At 37.9% G+C, this 20,209-nt stretch overlaps 1 protein-coding gene across 4 annotated transcripts in view; it reads left to right on the forward strand.

Annotated features, from left to right (window-relative positions):
* The window catches only part of larp4b (La ribonucleoprotein 4B), a 164,902-nt gene that overhangs the window by 113,065 nt on the left and 31,628 nt on the right, over positions 1-20,209 (forward strand). For all 4 annotated transcript variants that reach the window (XM_039753579.1, XM_039753578.1, XM_039753580.1 and 1 more), the window contains 2 exons: positions 8,849-8,955; positions 15,085-15,333. In XM_039753579.1, coding sequence (XP_039609513.1) covers positions 8,849-8,955; positions 15,085-15,333 — 356 coding nt within the window. The remainder of the gene's footprint in view (positions 1-8,848; positions 8,956-15,084; positions 15,334-20,209) is intronic.

Below are 20,209 nucleotides of genomic sequence, written 5' to 3' on the forward strand. Positions count from 1 at the left end.
AAGTGTATGTTTTTAATCTAAAATAGTAAGACTAAGAGCAGTTTACTTCTCAAAACGGAGTGATGCAGGATCGAACTCGCGACCTTTTGCTTCCCAGTCGGCAGCTGATTCTTTCACGCCACAGAGGCAGTCATAATAAACCGGTGTCAATGTCGCATTTTAAGGTGGCTTTTTGTTTCTGCAGTTATATTTTTGAATAAAAGCGCAATTGTTGTGTTAGATTTGTACCTTTTGTGAAAGTATTTGTGTGATACTTCAGGCTTCATACATTATATAGTTTATGCCTACATTTTGTCATCTAGTAGAATATAAAAAACATTTCTGTTTTAACAATGTGTTTGCACAGATTACTGTAGAAATGGAACAGACATGAAATGTGTGTGTTCCAAACAACGATCTATTATTTCCACTCTAAAACTCCACTTCACTCCCAGAAAATCAATCAAGGCATGAGCTGGGAGAAGTTTGTGCACGTTCTAAGTCGGTGGGGGGATGGAATAGCCGGCTGCTTGCAGCCTGATTTTTATCAGCACGTTTAGATGACAAAAGACGCTGGTGGAGAGCTGTGAACGATTTTAAGAAGCGATTTAAGGTGGGGACGGATTTACGAGTTTTTTCGTAGGCTCTGGTGATTCTAGTGTTATGCAATTACTTTAAGTACTTTCTGTAAAGGAGTATGTTATTAAATGTGAAGTACTTTAGTTTGGTTTATCTTTAATGGTCATCTATTATTTTGTTGTATTTATTTTTTTCATGTCCTTTGAAAAGTTATGTTGGAGTGTTCAAAAATTTGAATGGAAATACGTTGTAGACCAGCTGTAGACACTGGTGGAGAGCTGTGAACGATTTTAAGAAGCGGTTTAAGGTGGGACGGATTGACGAGTTTTTTCGTAGGCTCTGGTAATTCTAGTGTTAAACACATGTAAACTTATTAAAACACACTTTGTAAACGCATATGATATGTGGATGTCGGGCTAAGGATAAGGGTACCATCTCATCTCTCTATTATAAAAAAAAAAATCTAGGCAGGGAGACGAGGCGTGATCTTCTCGGAAGACAATTTGACATCCCGTGAGAGACATTTTAACGTCACGCAAGACAAGGCAGTGAGACAGAAGGACAGCTGCTGTACAGGCTTTTAAATTATTGACCAGCAGAATATGCATCTTGGCAGAAGCGGCACAAAGCCGGTAGCTGATCCATCCGATTCTCCTTAGTGTGCGTTCAGCTCCCCCACCCCCCTTCACAACGCGAGCGGGAGAGACACAAAGTGGTAGGAGCGTAGCATGCCTCCAGGGGGGTTGAGCAAAGCGATCGAGACCAGGTCATCTCAGAGCGACACTTTGATGACACGAGAGCCTAGACATTACAACCTTATGAAGCAAAACCCTGTGAAACAAAAAGACGGTGACCTTTGCATGTCACTCCTTACTTACAAACAATTTAAAACAAGTTCACGGACATACAACCAAGCAATTGTTGGAATGGTTTTGACAGACACACTTCAGGTGCTCCCAGCTCTTAAAACAACTACAAGCAGAACACACAGCTTGCCAACAGATGATCCCAGCGCTTCTCCTTAGCGTGCGTTCAGCCCTCACCCTCCACCCCCTTCAGAACGCTAGCGGCAGAGACACAAAGTGGCAAAAGGACAGCTGCTGTACAGGCTTTTAAATGATTGACGCAAAACGCGACAAGCAGAACAAGACAGCAGCTGAACCGATCACATCTGTTTAGTGTGCGTTCAGACCACCCCCCCCCCTTCACAACGCGAGCAGTGTTACAAGTCCCGCGAGAGAGATTTAACCACTCCCAGGGCAGGAAATAAATGACAACTATTATTTTTTAATTTGAATTATTTATCTGGTAAACCGAACCGGTGGGTGAGCTAAGCGAGCAGGGGGCGGAGCTCCCCAGTAATAATAATAATAATTATGATAATAATAATAAATCTGCAACGTATCAGGGGCGAGATAGCTGAACCGTGATATAGCAGGGGATCACTGTACACCTTTTCACCTTTCCTTAATTTTTGTGTCTCAAATACAACGCTGTACATTCTGTTGCTGTTGTGAAGGTGCAAATAAACACAGCACAGAAGATGGTATGTGAGACTTTTACAATGTATCTCGTCATTACGATGGGGAATATGCGACACTTGAATATAAAAGCACCACAAATGCATTTGTATGTCGGCATTTTGCTTCACCACATTGAACCATTCATCAAACATCGAAGCATGCAGATAGATCGCATAGGATCCTCAAAGCGGGTTTCTGTCACATGTAGATAGTAAACAATGACTTTGATGTCGCATTCCAACTTTTATCACAATGTGCCCCTGACTTTTTGCCGAGACAGCAACTTGCGCATGCGTCGCATTAATTTCTGAGGACCTGCTCACAGGACGCGTCAAATGATCACTGGGAAAACGAGGCTGCAGTATATACGAGCCCTTAGGATTAACTGTCATCCCAGCCAGCCTCAAACTGTCAAGCAGTGCTTGCAGACGGTCAAGATGTGACCAGTGCTCAATTCTGAAAATGACTATGCCATTGAGATACGCTCCAGCATATGCAGAGTGAAGTTGCAGAATCTGATCTACCATCCATTGAAAATTCAGTGGTGTGCCATGGAGACGAAATGAGAGATTGGTGAATTTGAGCAACCTGTCTGGGGTGGCAAACATGGTCTTCTCACAGCTAGATTCCAATACCGGCACCTGCCAATACCCCTTTATGAAATCTAGAGTGGAAGTATACATGGCTTGCCTGAGCTTCTCCAGTAAGTCTTCATTACACAGCATTGGATACACATCAGATTTGGAAGTCTAATTTAAGCGTTGAAAATCTGTACAAAACTGAACAGAGCCATCCGTTTTTGGTACCAGAAGAATTGGTATGCACAATTCGCTTTTATTGTCATGAATCTCATCCAGATCCAGCACCTGTGTCTTCTCCTATGTATCACAGTCCTTGTCACTTCTGGAATGCAATATAGGCATAGGTGTACACCAGGCTCAGTCACAATCTTGGCCAGATACGGGTGAAAAGACATCAGAGTTACTTCTAATCAGGGACAGTAACTTAGCCTTCTGAGTGTCCGTCAAATCATCACAAGCAGCCAACAGAGATTTCAGCAGTAAGGGCAAACATCTTATCCGGATTGTGGCTTTCCTTCAAAAGATTAACTAACTTGTAGGATTTGCATGGGCTTTTGCCCACAGGGAGTCCTTAGTTCACTGTACTCATGCATTCCTCCACTACTGCAGGACCTAGCCATTTTGCCAGAAACTTGTAGGTCAGAAGGAATCAAAACAAGAACCCAATTGTCCTTTTTAAATTCACAGATTTTGCTTTTTCAATCATAATTACATTTCTGGGGTTCACGTTTGCGTTTCTGATGCTCCACAGCAATGGATGACAAATTAGAAATATATTCTTGGAGCGAAGCAAACCGATCGACAAATCTCACCTCATGAGTGTGCAAACCTCCATCTGTTCTTCCAGAAAAAGGTCCAACACCCCTTGTGGCCTCTTGACAAATAATAATTCAAATGAACTTGAGCCAGTAGATGCCTTACTGTTGGGAAGTGGACCAACAATGTCTAATCCAAATGTCTAGAAAGGGGCATCCAAAATGGGAATCAATGAAAGGGCAGCCCTAGTGGGTCTGAGTCGAAGCAACTTGACAGATGGAGCAAGGCTTACAAAACTATTCCACATCTCTACCCGTATTCAGCCCATCAAAGGGTATCAAAATACAATCCCTTATCTTTTCCTCTCTGAGAAGTGTAAACACCATCTTTTTGCCCACTCAGGACCACCAATTTCTCAGTCAGTCTGCCCCCAGTGCAATCCGAAATCATCCAATACAAGAAGCTATTCTTAATTAAAAAGTACAGAGTTTTGAAACTAGGGCCCTCCAGTTCCTCATAGTAACAATTATCTCGAGCATGTGCTGCTTCAAATGCAAAATCTAAGCTGTGTTCGGCACGTTGCAACCGCACAAACTTGGACTATGTGTCAGACCCTACGTCATCACAGCCTGAAGCAGTAGCCCCATCTAGGCTGGGGAGGCAAGCGCCTGCTGCAAAGCACCCTCCAAGAAGTGCCCTCCAGCAGTCCTAGAAAGTCAGGTGAGGAATCTTCCCCATCCTCGCTGGCCAAATAAGGTTTAGTCTCAAAGCTGGTTTCCTGGCCGACCTTGTCAGTAGTGAGCCCCACTCTTTCTACTATAGAAAGAGGTGCTTTTCTGGCAGCCAAGACCTTCAGGAAAAGGGCATTTCTTCTCCCAACCAAGGAAGGCCAGGGAGCAGAGTCCGATACAGCAGTCCAAATGAAAGTTCCTTCCCTTATATTTCAGTGGCAGTAGTACAGTCTCATACTCCTTAACATCCCCATGAGTACAGCGAATGTTTACATGCTCTTTGCTTGTTTGGGATATCTGCTGGAACATGTTGCGTCAGATGACGTAGAGATCACTACCCAAGTCCAACAGGGCCGTAATCTGAATAATAATAATAATAATAATAATAGATTTTATTTATAACGCACTTTTCATTGACAAAATCTCAAAGTGCTACAACAAGAGCAATAACCACAAAGTTTAAAAGACTAGATTAGATTTACAATCTCAGCAGTTATATGCTTTCCTAAATAAAAAAGTCCACCTAGGCCAACTGAGACCTTAGTTACACTTTTCCAAGAACATTGCTTGAGAGCAGCAAACCTTGTCCAAGTCGCTGTCAAGTGATGGAGCAGATGGGAGGTAATACCCCTTAGCCCAAAGTCCAGTCTGGTCACTGCAAAAGCATCTGTGGTCGATCCCGGTTGTGGAATACCCCTGATGGCATCTTCTGCATGTGGAACTGTGTAGGGACGAGCTGACTGTACAGGAGTCGGAGCCAGGCTTGGGTAGCCCCTCTGCCTCTATGTGGCTTGGGCCTCTTCCAATCTGTGGGTCAAAAGTTTTGACATCACTCTGAATCACCTTAGTACAGAGGTCACTGTTTATCCCAGATAACATGATGTCATTATCAAGCTTTTCCACAATGCGCTTGAAGGTGTCTCTTTGAAACCAGTTTTAGATGAGGTCTGTTAAGTCCTGCACCAGTCACTGGATAGAATTCAGATAGATTTGCCACAGCTGGAATTTGCCATCCTTGCCAAGGAGCTCATGGCCATACAAAGGATTTGCTGCTTCAGGAAATATCAGTCATGAAGTCTCTCGAGAGGAAGAGATCTGTAGGGTCTCCCCGGACTGAAAGGGGGCTAAGATAACCACCCAGCCTCCCCTCTCCCAGCACATCAAGTGGCTGTTTTTTCTAAACAGAGTAGGAAATACTCTGGGTCCTCCAAAGGAACCATCTTCACAAGCACATTTCTGGGGGATCCATCTGTGCAAGACTCCACTTCGGGTACCATTTGTGATATGTGGGTCACAGACTTGCAAAAGAGAGAAGAATGCGAGTCCAGGAGTCCAAAAATATTGGCTTTATTGTTGTGAAGACAGGTACATTCTCAAAAGCATTTATTCAAATTGGAGCTGTTATTCAGATAAACGAAGGGTGCAAGCAGTGACGATGATATCATTCTGCGTTCACTCCCTTCTTAGATCAAAAGAACAGCTAGCCTTAATGCATGAGTGGAGAGAGAAAGTGAGCACAAGGACACCTTAGTGGCTGGTTTGAAATATTCCCTGCATCACCCCTCGGGCGACAGATGCATGGTGTGTGGAGCCTACAAACTTGCAGTTGTACCAGTGGTGGACGAGCATTCCCTGCCTTGGTTGAGTTTCGGCACATAGTGCAGTTGGGGTTGTTGGTTCTCAAAAATCTCACAATATAAACAGCTGGGAGATGTGGCTTAAACTTCAAATCACAATATTTTTGGACCCAATGTCAATATACGATATGCATTGATATTTTTTTTTTCCTGTCCAGTTTTACTAAAAAAAAAAAAAAATCAGTTATATAGTTCTTATATTTAATTATTTGGATTTACTTTATATGATTTTCTTTATAACAACACAGGCCTAAACAACATATACACGTTATTCCAAGAAACATATACAAACAATAATGCAAGAGACCCAATTTTCTGACTGTACTTGAGTAGTATAGGAGTAGGTGCTTTAACCGCTTTAGTAGATTTTCCATAAAAAAAAAAAAAAAAATTAAAAAGAGCATATTGAAAGATTTTTATTTTTAAGCTATGTTTTGTAAACAAATAAACCATAGCAAGAACAAGCATTCAGGTGACTTCATACAGAAACCCTCTCACTGATTGCTAGGTTCAGCCGGTGACTAAACCACTGCTGTCTCTTTCCTTTGTTCAAATCAGTAGCTTTAATCACATTAGCAGCATTGTCTGTGATAATTCAGACGTGTTGAGCATTATCTAATTTCCAAGTTTCAAGCACATATCTGAGCCCCAATGCAATTGTTTCTTGGCATGGTTATCTGGCACGTACCCTGTCTGAAGACGGACACTCTTCATCTCCCAGTTCTCAATAAAATGGACCGTTACAGTTGCACGATACTAGTTCACAGATTGGGTATGGTTTGAAAGTGGCTTACATTCTGAAGCTGATTTGAAATTTTCTCCTTCACTTCATCATATAGATTGGGCAGCACTTTTGTGACACGGAAGTACATATTTGGATCAATTTTTCTCCGTAGTTTTTGATATCCATGATTTTCGACAATAGCAACAGGAACCATATCTTTTGCAATATGGTATGTTACGGCCACTGTTATTTCCTTTTATTCAGGGCTTGTCTTCATATGGTATGCAATGAAAGGATGTTACTGTCAGAGTTTATTTATTTTGTGGCACTGTGCTTTTGTTGCATTTTGAACAGAGGCCTCATGAAATTGAATACATTCATCATACTTTGTAACATGTCTTGTTTGCAAATGATTGGATAGGTTTGATGTGTTGCTTGTCTTCATTCCTAATTCTTGCAAAGTTTGCATATAACAGTCTTTTGTTCTGTATCATTCTGTCTAAAGCCAAACCATTTCCCATACCATTTTTGACACTAAATCATTGTGAACAGCACAGTAAACAATATGGAATTAAACCACACAGACAATGTTGCACAAACACTTCACAAAGTCCACAGGCAGCTAGTTACAAAGCTGTTATAGCTGGTTATAAAGCATGCTGTTTAACCAGTTGCATCTCACACTTGCGCTTCTGACTACAGCACACTTTATGCTATATATAACATTTGTACTTTTTTATGTAACATATTTTTAAAGCTGCTTTTTAACAATACTTGTTTAAAGTGCTTATATAAAATGACATGTTAGTACTAAGTAAAGTGGTGCTTTCCATCATATTTCTCTGAAAGAAGTTGCCTCGCTAACACTGCCTTCCACTGCTGACATCATGGGTTCCTGTTGCCAGATTAAATTAATATTAAATTAATGTATCGCAATACTTTTTAATGCATTGTATGAAAATAAAACTATCTTTCATGTTGTGGTACTTGATATATTACCCAGGCCTATATATAAATATATAATTTAAACAGGGCTGTGGAGTCGGAAGCAGTTATTGGGTTTGTGGAGTCTGAGTCAGTAAAAATGTACCAATTCCAACTAAATATAAACTGTTTTTTCTTATTGCCTTTTATTAAAAATATAACATCGTCATAAATTTGCAAGTTTTGTCTTTTGTTTAGTGTTACTCAATGTAGGTAACTTAATAAGTAATTTAAACAGCCACAACAGTAAAAAGCCACAGCCTTTTAACTCAAATTTTAACAGGTTAGGGTGCTAAAAAGTAGTCCATAGTTTGCGATGACATCTTGAGTCACCATTCTGGAATGCTGGCCTTAGATGCAGAGTTTCAAAGAAAGATCCATATGAGAAACTGGAAAATAAAAAGAAAAGATTAAAATCGCAAATGAGCACAGACATTGGACAGAAAATGACCGGGAAGGTGTATTATGCTAATAATTGTGGTGTCCTCTTTTTCTCTATTGCAGACGACACTGGTATTCTGTATATATAGTGAAGAAGACGATTGAGGGCCTGTTAATTGTTTGTTTCACAACCTACACACACTGATGTTCTTATTCTTATATGTTGTTGCCCATCTTGACCTTCCCCTTCTTTTTCCATCTTGATTAGATCCAGTAATAGATACCTTTGTGTGAAATTTTCAATTAATCTATCACATGGAATAACCTTCATTTTGCAAAAAAAGAAAAATAGACTGACATGGTTCTTGGGAAAACCATTTCATTTTGGCCATCTTTGATCCCAAAACTAAACTTCAGGAATGCCAGTACCTACTAACACAAGTGAATACAGTAGGGTAACAGGTTTCAGTGGTACTAATGCCGTTACAAATGTTTCTCTAATAAACAACTAGCTTTAACACATGTCTAATTAAGGTTACATCTAGGAGTTTACCATTAGGACAGTGAAGGAATTGCTGCTTAAAGTTGGGATTTGAAGCCATGTGAATAAAACTGTACACTTCAACATAAGATATTTAAACCATTAATAGCCATGATACACACTAGAATGCCTTAGCTAAATTTTTAAATCACCTTAATGATATCTTGATAATTAAAGGTATTACATTCAATCAAAAACATGAAAATTTCTATGTGACCTGAATGGCTTAAATTCCAAACAGCGGAGTCTTAGTTGAAATAGCCCTGTATTTTGAAGGAAGACAGACAGAATTATGCAAACCACAATTAATATTCTATATTATCTATTTTGTTAGTACCTTTGTATGCTTCTTTTACTCTCTTTTTTTTTTTAAATAGCATACAGTTGTTTGTGCTTACTGTTAACACAAACTTGCTGCTTTGTCTTTCATAGGTTGCTCCTTTTCCCAGCACTGGATTCATAAACGGATTCACAACTTCACCTAGTTTCAAACCAGCATCATCTCCACTCACTGTTAGACACTACTCTCCAAGGAACCGGTAAATGACTTCTCAATCAAATCCCCTTTTTAAAATAATCCATTATCACTAGAATTCGCTTCGAAAAACTCGTAAATCCGTCCCACCTTAAATCGCTTCTTAAAATCGTTCACAGCTCTCCACCAGCATCTTTTGTCATCTGAATGTGCTGATAAAAATCAGGCTGCAAGCAGCCGGCTATTCCATCCCCCCCACCTACTTAGAACGTGCACAAACTTCTCCCAGCTCATGCCTTGATTGATTTTCTGGGAGTGAAGTGGAGTTTTAGAGTGAAAATAATAGATCGTTGTTTGGAACACACGCATTTCATGTCTGTTCCGTTTCTACAGTAATTTGTGTAAACACTTTGTTAAAACAGAAACGTTTCTTATATTCTACTAGTAGATGACAAAATGTAGGCATAAACTATATAATGTATGAAGCCTGAAGTATCACACAAATACTTTCACAAAAGGTACAAATCTAACACAACAATTGCGCTTTTATTCAAAAATATAACTGCAGAAACAAAAAGCCACCTTAACATGAGACATTGACACCGGTTTATTATGACTGCCTCCGTGGCGCAATAGAATCAGCTGCCGACTGGGAATCAAAAGGTTGCGAGTTCGATCCTGCACTGCTCCGTTTTGAGAAGTAAACTGCTCTTAGTCTTATTATTTTAGAATAAAAACATACATTTGATTTCAGTCTGTAACAGCCGGTGTAATTTATGATACTTGTAAAGGTTAGCTTTGGTTTTTTTTTTCCCAAGTCAGTTTTATTATCTCAGCCGCATTCACGAGCCCAAACACACCCAACCACCGCATCTGATACTGCTGTTTTCATATAGACACGCTGTAACAGAGGTAAACTCAGCTCCCTTCTACATTGGATCAAGAATGCACATACCATTGCTTGCATACTAAAATGTCAGCAGGCACTTTTCGTGGCATTACACACAGTTTTGAGCATGCCCTCTGCACACTACTTGTGACTTTAGGCTTTAGGAAGTAAGTAAATAAATAAAGGTAAATCATGTCATAAAATGATTTCTTCAAAATGTCAAATGTTATTTATTTGGCACGGACATTTCTGCATGCACTTTTTGTGGCATTACACATGTAGTTTTTGAGCATGTCCATGCCAAATAAATATGATTCGACATTTTGAAGAAATCATTTTATGACACAATTTACCTTTATTTATTTACTTACTTTCTAAAGCCTAAAGTCACAAGTAGTGTGCAGAGGGCATGCTCAAAACTGTGTGTAATGCCACGAAAAGTGCCTGCTGACATTTTAGTATGCAAGCAATGGTATGTGCATTCTTAATCCAATGTAGAAGGGAGCTGAGTTTACCTCTGTTACAGCGTGTCTATGTGAAAACAGCAGTGTCAGATGCGGGGGTTGGGTGTGTTTGGGCTCGTGAACGCGGCTGAGATAATAAAACTGACTGGGAAACAAAGTTAACCTTTACAAGTATCATAAATTACACCGGCTTTTACAGACTGAAATCAAATGTATGTTTTTATTCTAAAATAATAAGACTAAGAGCAGTTTACTTCACAAAACGGAGTGGTGCAGGATCGAACTCGCGATCTTTTGATTCCTAGTCAGCAGCTGATTCTATTACGCCACAGAGGCAGTCATAATCAACGGCTGTCAATGTCGCGTGTTAAGGCGGATTTTTGTTTCTGCAGTTATATTTTTGAATAAAAGCGCAATTGTTGTGTTAGATTTGTAACTTTTGTGAAAGTATTTGTGTGATACTTCAGGCTTCATACATTATATAGTCTATGCCTACATTTTGTCATCTAGTAGAATATAAAAAACGTTTCTGTTTTAACAATGTGTTTACACAGATTACTGTAAAAATGGAACAGACATGAAATGTGTGTGTTCCAAACAACGATCTATTATTTCCACTCTAAAACTCCACTTCACTCCCAGAAAATCAATCAAGGCATGAGCTGGGAGAAGTTTGTGCACGTTCTAAGTAGGTGGGGGGATGGAATAGCCAGCTGCTTATAGCTTGTCTTTATCGGCACATTTAGAAGACAAAAGACGCTGGTGGAGAGCTGTGAACGATTTTAAGAAGCGATTTAAGGTGGAACGGATTTTCGAGTTTTTTCGTAGGCTCTGGTAATTCTAGTGTTATGCAATTACTTTATTTAAGTACTTTCTGTAAAGGAGTATGTTATTAAATTTGAAGTACTTTAGTTTGGTTTATCTTTAATGGTCATCTATTATTTTGTTGTATTTATTTTTTTCATGTCCTTTGAAAAGATATGTTGGAGTGTTCAAAAATTTGAATGGAAGTACGTTGTAGACCAGCTGGGGTTGTGTTTTTTGTTTGTTTCAAATTTCATTGAATGTGATTGTACATTAGTAAGAAATTATTTAACCTGTTTACTTCTTTGTGTACTTTCTCATTTTAGAATTTTGGTAATGTAAAAACCAGATTAAGTATAATTGAAACATGTTGCACTACTTGCTGTAATTGGAATATACCAGTGAAATCATGCTAGCAAAAGGAAAGTTTAAGATGCCAATAAAGATAACTGTCAATGTCCAGAAATTTCCCAAACACATGACCAAATTTCACAGCTTCTGTTTTGCATTAGCTCCCATAGTGATTCATGCCCATGTAGTGGTGGAGTGGTGTTGAAACTGAAACAAGAATTGATTGGGTCCAGGGGAAACGCTGCAGCACACACAGGTCTAGAGTACCTGAATGAAAATTCTTGCAGACATAAAAAGAGAACATGCAGGGTTTACACCTAATTTCCTGGAGCAGCAATGTAGCAAGAACATCATGTGCCTTTATAGCACATTTTAAAAATGTAAAATAAATTGTCTGTGCCTTGATTAATACAGGTTTATTGGTAAATTCCGTGGCCAATATTCGGTGTGAAAGGGGCTTCATCCAGAGGGTTAGCGTTTACCCCATTATCAAAAAGCCATTTCTATTGTAAAATTCTCCTGTCTTTTTAGTTTTGGTTAATTTCATGCACAAAGTTTTTGATGTCAATTGCACCAATTTTTTTTTTTTTTTTTTTTTGTGTTCTCGTATATTGCGAAGAACACCTACTGTGATTGCCCATATCTGTCTAACTGTCTGCATGAAACTAGTCCCCCATTGAACCGATTTTTTTGAAATTTGGCACAGTTGGATTTCAAGGAAATTTGCCATGACAGTTCAACTTTCATTTAGATATCTTGAATAGAGTGTGCTGTACAAAGTTTACAGTTTTATAATATCCCAATGAAAAGCATGAGTGAATTTTCAAACTCATTTTTCTTAAAAAAGAGAAACATTCTGTGGAACATCAACTCAGATTATTGTATTGATTCACATTTATTTTGAGAGGGATCTCTTCCACTTGGATATTTCAAGTTTTCCCCTTTTACTAGTCTGATAGCTGCTCCCATTGGTAATACAGATTCTACATTAGTTTAACACCAGGGAGGCATGCGTGCACAATCCAGTGATAGAGCCACTCGCTTCTCCTCCTCCTCCTTGAGACAAGTTAACTGTAAAAGTACAATAAAAGGAAAAGGTCACATATCTGGAAATGTAAGAGGAAAGTAATTGTGTTATGTATAGAGTGAACAAATATATTCCCAGTGTTTATTCTGCAATAAGAACAACCTCACAGCTACATTATTTGCACATTGTAATGATTTAGGATTTCACACATACGGAGCTTTTCTGATGAATTACAGCAACTTCATCATGGTTCGAAGCAGCCAAAAATTTAACATTAAACTGTACTACTGCAATTAGTCACAGACACTTCACAACCACACAGGCTATATGGGTTGGCCCATATTTTTTATTTTAACTCCATGACTTTGGAACTATTGTTTAAAGAGGATGATTTTAATGTAGTTTATTAATGCATATAATTGCATTAATTTATCATTGTTGTTTTTTAATATGACTCATTGTTACAAATATATTTAGTAAAGAAAAATGTGGTAACTTGACTCTCTGAAGTTAACTAAAAATGTTTTAAATGACCCAACATTTTCTAACTTAGTGCATGAAATCAACATCATCATTTTCACTCTATTTTATGCTCAAATTTTTATTTTTATAACTTCATTTTCGGCACAATTAATGCAGTTTTTTGTGCCTTTTTATTTTTTACTTTTATGCTTTAATTTATATATTTAACCCTTCATATATCTCTATTATAATAAAAGAATTTTGGGACGAGACTTGACTTTTTGAAGAGACTTTTAACATGAAATTCTTTTCAAGTCACGCCATACTTACAACCATTTTCAAACAAGACCATGGTCATCTAACCTGTCGTGTGAATACTTTTGGCAGACACACAGCCTGCGCTCTCAGATCTTATACATTTTATCAGGACAATAATTTTATGCGTTCTAGATGACACGTCAATGACTAAGCAAAGAAGGAAGAGCATCGTGTTGAAAAGAGACCCTAAAGCATTTGAGAGAAAAGAATGCAAAAAAGAACAATATTTTCAGAATTTGCACATAGATTAAAGAAAGTAATAATCAGCCTGGACCAAGTGTAATTAAAAACCTTGCAGGTCCAATCGGGGTCAGAAATAAAAGACATCATAAAGACGTTCAAAAACATTGGCGCGATGCACATACAGAGCAGGTTAGAGATTATGAAAGCAGTGGAATTCAAAAGGGTGAAAAAAAAAACAAAACGGCGCAGTACACATGCATAGCAAGTTAAAGATTATGAAAGTAGTAAAATTCTAAAGTATCAAAAAACTGATAGTAAAAAACGCATTAGTGCTCACAAGCGGAAAGTATTAATAATGGAACAGCAAAAAGTGATTGAATATATGGACATAGGTGATATGTCAGAAGTATGTAGATATTGTAAGGCTTTAAAGTTTTTAAGTCGGATACTTTTAGATTGTATACTTCATGTTGCCATCAAGAAAAAGTAGTGTTTCTTCCCTATGAAGCGGCGTATCCATGAGAATTAAAAGATTTGTTGTTTGGTGAAAGTGAAATCCACAAACACTACAGGCAAAATATCTAAATCTACAATAATCTGTTCGCGTTCGCATCAATCAGTGCTCAAAACATACATTTACACGATAATGGACCATACACTATGAGAATCTGTAGTCCCACAACAGTTAATAATTTCGAAGAAACCACAATTCAATCAGGTTTATATTTATGATGACAGAGAAGCAATGCAACATAGAATCAAAACAGTTAAATGATTGGACGTATTAGAAATAATACAGCCAATAATGGATACAAATTCATAGCTCAAAAATTATCGCACTCTACACAAAATTTATCTGCAAAACACAAAGAAATTTTCTTGGATATCTATATGAATCCAAAAGAACACGGTCGCATTTATAATAAACCAACATGTGGCGAATTGTCCACGATAATAGTTGTGAAAGGTGGAGATATCAAATACAGTTTAGATATTAGAGTATATCCAAAGCAAAGCACGATTCAAAAGGAGATCTTGATATGCCATTTGTATTAAAATGTTTACAGTTTTCTGTGAGAATAGCTTTTGCTATGATAATTAACAAATTTCAGGGACAAAAATTTGAAAAAGTCGGAGAGAAAGAAACAATATTCACTCAGGGCAGTTATACGTTGCATTGTCACGATGTAAGTCCAAACACGGAATCAAAATTAAATGCGACCTTGAAGAAAAGTTAATTCTAATATTGTTTTTACTGAAGTTTTAAAGTAAAAGTGAAAATAATGCATATGTAACAATTCCCATGAAAATAACCATCTTTTTAAGTGGTATATCCGCTCGCCAACCCCCAGGTTTGTTAAACTGAAGTGAGCAGGGGGCAGAGCCCCCTAATGTACTATGAATAACAAAATTTAAGTAAATACAACAGAGTACAATAACTTATTTAAACATTTTATTTAAAAATGTAGATTCTGCTGCCATAAATTGTTTAAAAAGTCAAGTTCTAAATGTAACTTTTTATTTTTATATGCATATCTGGTCGCTTTTTTGCCTTCACATATTGTTAAATACTTTATTTAGACTATGCAAGTTTTATATAGCCAAGTTTATAACGTTTATATTGTGTATCTGTATATTTATAATAAATGTTCTCACAGATAAATGATGAATTCACAGTATTTTTATCTTTCATAGAAATCATAGTAAACCTCACATTAGGCCTCCTATGCCAAATGCAGATCGTGGACCGGGCCTGCTTGAGAGTCCAACGATATTTAATTTTCCTACTGAACGTCTATTAAATGGTGTTCGAAGCCCTCAGACGCGTCCACTTGGGCAAAATAGGACTCGCCTTCAGAGCACTATGAGTTACAAGAGAGATGCTGGAGTTGGACGAATAGAGCAAAATAATACTGATGGTTCACCCAGCATTACCAGAGGGAGGTAAGAATAAAAAGTGTACTAATGAAAATTATAGCCTTTGTCGGTGCTTTCTGCCAAAAAGCATGTATTTTGTGCCGATGTTTTGTTTTAAATTTAATGATACAGTCCAGAACAGACTTTCTTGTAACTACTCTCCCTGCTTTTTAACTAATGAAGCATATAATAATGCATTAAACCTTTCTTGCATTGTATAGTTTCGTTTTTTGTGATAATGCAGTTATTACATTTTTTTATCAGTGTTAAATATAAATGCATTAAATCTCAGCATGGCAGGGGAGTTCCTTTTAACAAAGTTAATAACTTGTAAGTAAGAAAAATAAGTTGTGAAAATATAGGTCTGTGGAGTTCCAGAAGCACTACTACTACTTATATCGGCAACTTCCGTTAGTGGTCACCACAGTGTATCATCTTGTCCCATATCTTCCTGTCCTCTACATCTTGCTCTGTCACACCCATCACCTGCATGTCTTCTCTCGCTACATCCATAAACCTTCTGTTAGGCCTTCCTCTTTTCCTCTTGCCTGGCAGCTCTATTCTTAGCATCCTCTTCCCAATATACCCAGCATCTCTCCTCTGTACATGTCCAAAACAACCCAATCTAACCTCTTTGACTGTGTCTCCCAACCGTCTAACCTTAGCCGACCCTCTAGTGTACTCATTTTTAATCCTATCCATCCTTGTCATACCCAATGCACATCTTAGAGCTTGATGTGACAGAGTTAAAGATGCTATCTCCTGATGTCTGGTCAGTGCCACATTCTCCAGATCATATAACAAAGCTGGTCTCACTACTGTCCAATAGATCTTTCCTTTCACTCTTGCTGATAACTGTCTGTCACAAATTACTCCTGACACTCTTCTTCATCCATTCCACACTGCCTGTACTCTCTTTTTCACTTCTCTTCCACAGTCCCCGTTACTCTGTTCTGTTGATCCCAAGTATTTAAACTCATCCACCTTTGCCAATTCTATTCCCTGCATCCTCACCATTTCGCTGACCTTCCTCTCATTCACACACATGTATTCTGTCTTGTTCCTACAGACCTTCATTCCTCACCTCTCCCTACTCTTGTTACAGATCACAATGTCATCAGCAAACATCATAGTCCAAGGGAACTCCTGTCTAATCTCATCTCTAAACCTGTCCATCACCATTGCAAATGAGAAAGGGCTCAGAGCCGATCCCTAATGTAGTCCCACCTCCACGTTGAATGCATCCGTCACTCCTGCCCCAGACCTCACCACTGTCACACTTCCCTCATACATATCCTGTACAACTCTTACAACTCTTACATACTTTTTTTTGCCACTCCCGACTTCATCATACAATACTCCATGTCCACAAAGACACAATGCAACTCCTTGTGGCCTTCCCTATACTTCTCCTTCAACACCCTCACAGCAAGCATTGCGTCTGTGATGGTCTTTCTTGGCATGAAACCATGCTGCTCACTAATCATCACCTCCCTTCTTAACCTAGCTTCCAGTACTCTTTCCCATAACTTCATGCTGTAGCTTATCACTTTTATCCCCCTGTTGTTACTACATCTCTGCACACCCCCCTTATTCTTAAAAATAGGAACCAGTACACTTCTCTATTCCTCAGGCATTAAACAATCTGGTTATAAACTCCACTGCCATCTCTCCTAAACACGTCTATGCTTCCATTCCTTTCCATTCTTCGTCTTCTTTATAGCAGTCCTTTCTTCCTCCTTGCTAATCTGTTGCACTTCCTGATTCACTATCTCCACATCATCCAACCTTCTTCTTCTCTCATTCTCTTCATTCATCAGCCTCTCAAAGTACTCTTTCCATCTTCTCAACACACCCTCCTCACTTGCGAGTATGTTTCCATCTTTATCTTTTATGACCCTAACTTGCTGCACATCTTTCCCAGCTCTGTCCCTCTGTCTAGCCAATCGGTACAGATCCTTTTCTCCCTCCTTAGTGTCCAACCTCTCATACAACTCATCATATGTCTTTTCTTTAGCCTTTGCCACCTCTCTTTTTACCTTCAATCAATCAATCAACATTTATTTATATAGCACATATTCATACAAAAAAATGTAGCTCAAAGTGCTTTACAAAATGAATAGAGAAATAGAACACACAATAAAAGATAAACATAAGTCAACATTAATTAACATAGAATAAGTAAGGTCCGATGGCCAGGGTGGACAGAAAAAACAAAAAAAAACTCCAAAGGCTGGAGAAAAAAATAAAATCTGTAGGGGTTCCAGACCAAGAGACCGCCCAGTCCCCTCTGGGCAATCTACTTAACATAAATCAAACAGTCCTCTTTGTATTTAGCGTTTTAATCGAAGGACCTGATGATGATGGTCACGTAGACTTCTGGCTTTCAGTCCATCAATGTTGCCTTATCTCCTTGTACTCTTGTCAACTTTCTGCTTCTTCCTGGTATCCCATTTCTTCTTTTTCGACCATCGTCTTCCTCAAAATATGAATAATTGTAACCCAGTGGTAAAAACTGGAAGTTAGAGCGTGGCCTGGCATTACCTACTGTTGATATTTTCAATATCTTTTATGTATGTGGCCCTTTTGTGTTCTGAAACTGTCTGAAATAATTTTTTTTTATTATACAGTATATGGTGACACTCTGGAAATGAGTTGCATTTTGTATACACACTCTTTTCAGCAGTTATTTTTTTATGGTTTATTCCAAAATATCCGTGACGAAAGAAGTGTTATGACAATCAAATACAAATTTGAGTGAAGCAAAATTAAGTATTTTAAAAGTCCTTTTAATCAGATATGCAGTCAATCACATATACCACAGAAACAATTTAAATTTGTAATTATAAATCACATTAGAAAAAGACATTCACACTCAAAACGTCAGTAGTAATTTGGGACTGTTAACTCCCAGATGTTTAAGTGTTCTGATACGGTTAATGAAAAGAGCTCTAATTTAATACAGCTTGCAGTCTTTCTGAGATTTTCAACAGTGTTCATGATAGAGTTCTGTGAAGACCATCTAAAATTCCAGTCTTCAGTAGGTATTCTGTGGTTGATTGTAGTGGTTTTAAAACATTTTGAATCACCACCTTTCAGTTTGGCCCTTCCTTAAAGTACTGGTGTTATATGCAGTAGTTAAATTACAACTCCAGGTTGCTACTCTTTGAGGCAAAGATTCAAAGTAAAAGTCATATCTAAATCAAGAAAATGAGAAGGTTAAAATGGGCAAACATATAGAATCACCTAGAAATCCACTTTTCACTATCTTTCTTCTTGGTCCATTTTAACCTTTTCCTTTAATTGTTGTAAATTACACTGGTGTTTGTCATGTATTTAAGGAAGCAGCCAACTGAGCACCTGTAAGGCATCTGTTTGTCAAACTATACACTCTGGTGTTCTTACCCTCTTGCTCATTTGTGCCTCTGGACCTTCCACTTCATCTCCATGTGTAGTTAAATGTTTAAGCTCTTCTTTCTTGACAGTAGTAAACCCTTTAGCATGAAATCTCTGCAATTTTCTGGCAATCTGTCACACAGAATAACATTAATTTTGCAATATAATAAATAGACTGACGTGTTTCTTGAAAAAGCTGCCATCTTTGAACCCAAAATTGAATTTTAGGAATACCAGTACCTTTATGATCCAAGAAAAGGAAATTTACTTGCTTTATTGAACAGAATAACATGTCTTGATTGTGTTAACAGAATCACATAGGTTTCTGTAATACCCATTTAACATTTAAACATAAATTATCGATGGGGGGGGGAAATGATTCACCCTCGGGACATGGAGTAATGACTACTGATAATGAGGCTTTGCAGCCATATGAGACTAATAAAATTATGAATTAATCATTTCAAGCAGTAGTAGCCATTTGCAACATTAGTATTATATTTGGCAGTATGTTAAATTGGTTTAATGGTACTTAGAAGTTGATATTTTTTATCATTCAAAAAATATTACCTTTTCTGGGTAATTCCAAACTTTTGAACACTCGTGTATGTCTTGCAAAAAATTTCAAGCCTCATTTCAACTTCCGTTTCTTTAAGGAGTTTGGGATATTCACTTAACAAGTCATATCCTTAGTTAGGGTTAGTGTAAATATATATTTTGCTGGGGGGGGGTAGTTTTTCTTTAAATATTCCACAACTGTTTTGTACGCAGAAATTTCTTTTATATTTGTATTGTATTAACACTAGAATCGCTGAAGCCTACGAAAAAACTTTTAATCATAGCCCACCTTAAATCCCTTCACACCTCTCCATCAGTGTCTTTTGTTTTGTAAATGTGTCGATCAGCACAAGCAGCCTGCTGTCCCATTCCCCCCACCCTCGACGGAGCTCAACTCAGGCATAAAGTTCTCCCAGGTCAAGCCAAGGCTCCTTATCTGCGTGTGTGGTTTCTGGAGTTGTATAGGGTACATAAATACAGTATATCTTTATTTGAAATACATGCATTTCATGTGTGTTCCATGACTACAAAGATCTGGTTAATAATAGGATGAAATGTGAGGCAGGAATTGTTGAACACATAACTAAAAAAGAAATGTTTTTCATATTTTAGTAATAATTTACAAAATGTAGGTATGAAGTGTATAATGTATGAAGACTCAAATCCAAATATCAAATAAAACACTCAGAAAAGATACACGTGTAACAAAACAAGCAATTTTATTCAATATAACCAAAGAGAAAAAAATTGTTGACACAACCTCTTGGGTGGTGCAGCAGTAAAAACTGCTGACTCATAATCGAGAGGTTGCAGGTTCGATCCTGACGTTTCCAAGAATTATCGTTTTGAGTAGTGAGTTGCTGTTATTGTTGGTATTATAAAATAAAAGCATGCATTTGGTTTTAGTCTGTAACAGTTGTATCATACAAGCATGATTTCCCTGACTGTT

The sequence above is a fragment of the Polypterus senegalus genome, chromosome 5 (genome assembly GCF_016835505.1).
Source record: "Polypterus senegalus isolate Bchr_013 chromosome 5, ASM1683550v1, whole genome shotgun sequence".
Taxonomy (NCBI): Eukaryota; Metazoa; Chordata; class Cladistia; order Polypteriformes; family Polypteridae; genus Polypterus; species Polypterus senegalus.